General features: G+C 45.0%; 1 protein-coding gene across 2 annotated transcripts in view; it reads right to left on the bottom strand.

Annotated features, from left to right (window-relative positions):
- LOC109540670 (tyrosine-protein kinase hopscotch-like) overlaps positions 1-2,696 on the bottom strand; it is an 18,669-nt gene that overhangs the window by 1,742 nt on the left and 14,231 nt on the right. For both annotated transcript variants that reach the window (XM_048661909.1, XM_048661910.1), the window contains exons 12-17: positions 2,012-2,152; positions 1,778-1,957; positions 1,599-1,720; positions 1,342-1,509; positions 1,106-1,278; positions 871-1,053 (exon numbers count right to left, since the gene is read on the bottom strand). In XM_048661909.1, the coding sequence (XP_048517866.1) occupies positions 871-1,053; positions 1,106-1,278; positions 1,342-1,509; positions 1,599-1,720; positions 1,778-1,957; positions 2,012-2,152 (967 nt within the window). The remainder of the gene's footprint in view (positions 1-870; positions 1,054-1,105; positions 1,279-1,341; positions 1,510-1,598; positions 1,721-1,777; positions 1,958-2,011; positions 2,153-2,696) is intronic.

Below are 2,696 nucleotides of genomic sequence, written 5' to 3'. Positions count from 1 at the left end.
AACGTCAACAAGGAATTCTACCGAACGACGGCCTAAAAACTCGAAAACTCCATTAATTTCAAGGAACGCCCTCGAAAGCGTATCTCTTATTGAATTGGTTTCTCCTGGATTTTAATTGTAACGGTGAGTCTTTAATTGTCATACTTGTGATAATCGCTTCTTTAATAAAAAAAACCGTTTAATAATGAACGCTGATTTTTTTTCAAAACAACTAAAACAGCCTAATAATACTAGAAGTGCAACCAAAATCAGGTCCAGGGCAGTTTGGCAATGCCCTTGCAACACTTTGGCGGTTTGACGCAATGCTGCAGACAAGAACAGGCATATTCCGACGGGAGAGAAACGCAGCTGGAGCGATCAATTTGTCTCGCTTTGTTTATTGCGCTGTGCGGCTGCACCGACAAGGACAGGTAGAGAGAAATCTGCTGTGTGCATTCTGGCGTCGCCGAACTCGCCCAGAAGAAAACAGGAAAAACATTTAAATCCCACAAACAATTAAATTGGCTCTTATTTTCGAGGGCATTCCTTGAAACTAATGGGGTTTTCGGGTTTCTAGGCCGTGGCTCGGTAGAAAAGTGACAAAATATCGGCAGTTTACACAGAAAAAGTGAAACTTAAATTCTGCAAGGTGCAAGATTGGTCTAAAATTTCATGTTTTTTCGCCACTTTTTCGCTCATTTCTCATGAACAGATTGGGCTCGAGCACTCATTTCTTCACCACTGGATGGAACACTAAATGGCACTTGTAGGAGGTGAAGCCTCGTGTGGAAACTGCGGGCAATTTTCCCAGAAACCCCAAAATTGTAGGAAAACTAATCAATCGAAAACTAGCACGTAAATTTTGATTTCAGGCCAGGACTTGTAAATTACCTTTCGCCGCTGGTTATAGCTGCCATCATCGACTCTTGCAACTGGGTGTTATTCTGATCGTTAATGCCGCCCAAAAATGGCGGTTCCTTCCCAAACAGGTAGATTTCGTAGACGGTGATACCGTAGGACCACACATCCGATTTGGTCGAGAATTTGCCGTGGGTCAAACTTTCAGGAGCGTACCTGTTAACAGTGCAAACAGCATTTAAACCCCTATTCAGCATTTAATCCGTACCATTTAATCGGTAAACTTCGGTTTAAGGTGCGCAGCATATAATAGTCATTGCTGTCCACTACTTGGGCGAGACCAAAGTCGGATATCTTCACATTGTCGTGGTCCACCACCAGGATATTGCGCGCCGCCAAATCCCTATGCACGATGTGCTTCTGCCGTAAGTATTCCATGCCCTAAAACCCATAATGAACCGATTCTAGTTCATTCGATCATCATCAGCATCATCAGCAACTGACCCTAGCAATGTCGCAAGCGAACTTCAGCAGGTTCATAGCAGCCAAGTTGTCCTTATTGAAGTTGAGATAACTTTGCAGAGATCCATGGGGCACCAGCTCCATCACCAGCAGAATTTCGGGCACCCGGATCACGTTGAATATTTGCACAACGTTCGGATGTCGGAGGGTCTGAAAAATGCCCAAGAATACATCAGAAGGTTCCCTTAAAGTTGCACGAAACCGTGATTTGTTGCCAGTACAATGCAATTGGGACGTACATGCATGATGCTAATTTCCCTTTCGAAGTCCTCCCTAAAGCGCTTCTGGGCAAAGGGCTTCAGCTTCTTGACAGCGACTTCGACGCGATCCGCTTTCGAATTCTCCGTGTCCTCTATGTAGCCTAGAAGCACACAACAGTGCTACTCAAGAGTACTTTTCATTGCCGACCCCGACTCACCCTTGCACACATCGCCGTAAAAGCCCTGTCCAAGCCGATTGCCCAAGCAGAGATTATAGCGACTATCCATCGGGTATATCGTCTGCAGCTCCTTCACCACATAGGGGCTCTCCTCTACATTCAGCTTGTCGAACGACGCAAGATAGCGCTGCTTCTCCTCTTCGGCATTGCGGCTTGTTTCTGCGGAGAACAGTTGCGTAACAGTTGTTAGTTCTGACTGTTCGAAGCGCCCACCTTCGCTCGAAGTCAAAGAAATCGCCTCGCCTTCCGGAGAGTCCAGCAGCCTCTGTTGGGAGGAGTCCGAATCGGTGTCGTCAGCGCTGGGGGGGAAGTTCACGTTGATCACCCCAATGTGCGTCTCATAAGGGCTGTCGTCTGAAGCAACAAATGCAAGGCGTTTAAATTTAACACCTCATAGGTTCTCGTACGAGCTCCCGGTTCTTGTTGGTTATGCCCAGTGTTGGGCAAAAATTGATTTTTATTAAATCAATTGATAAATCCGCTTAATTAGTTGTTTAAAGTCATCGCAATTGTTGCCGAGAAGATTCAAGCTAAGTTGAATCGAATCAATAATTGTCCGAACGTATTTTCGAGGGAAAATTCTTGTTGCAACGGCCCGCGACTTGTTTTCGCACGTTGCCCGGCGTAATCTATAAATGCCGTCGCCTTTCTTGCCTCTTATTCATTTCGCCACAAAATTTCAAGAGAGGCTAATGCTGAAAAGTGTCTACATTTTTTGTGTTTGCGTAATAATAATAAGTAAGTTTGAAAAGAATGGCTGGAGGAAAAGAAGACAGTATTTGGCAGATTTACATCAAAGCCACCTCTTCTAATAAGTCAGGATGCAGAGCAACTTGCAAACAGTGTAAGAAAGATTCAAGGCATCGTACAAAGACTGAAGGCACACCATGACGTTTGT

This window comes from Dendroctonus ponderosae, unplaced genomic scaffold (assembly GCF_020466585.1).
Source record: "Dendroctonus ponderosae isolate FM_Combo_2020 unplaced genomic scaffold, Dpon_F_20191213v2 Dpon_F_20191213_10, whole genome shotgun sequence".
NCBI lineage: Eukaryota > Metazoa > Arthropoda > Insecta > Coleoptera > Curculionidae > Dendroctonus > Dendroctonus ponderosae.
The sequence above is the reverse complement of the archived record's forward strand: the minus strand, read 5'-3'. Positions and strand labels throughout refer to the sequence as shown.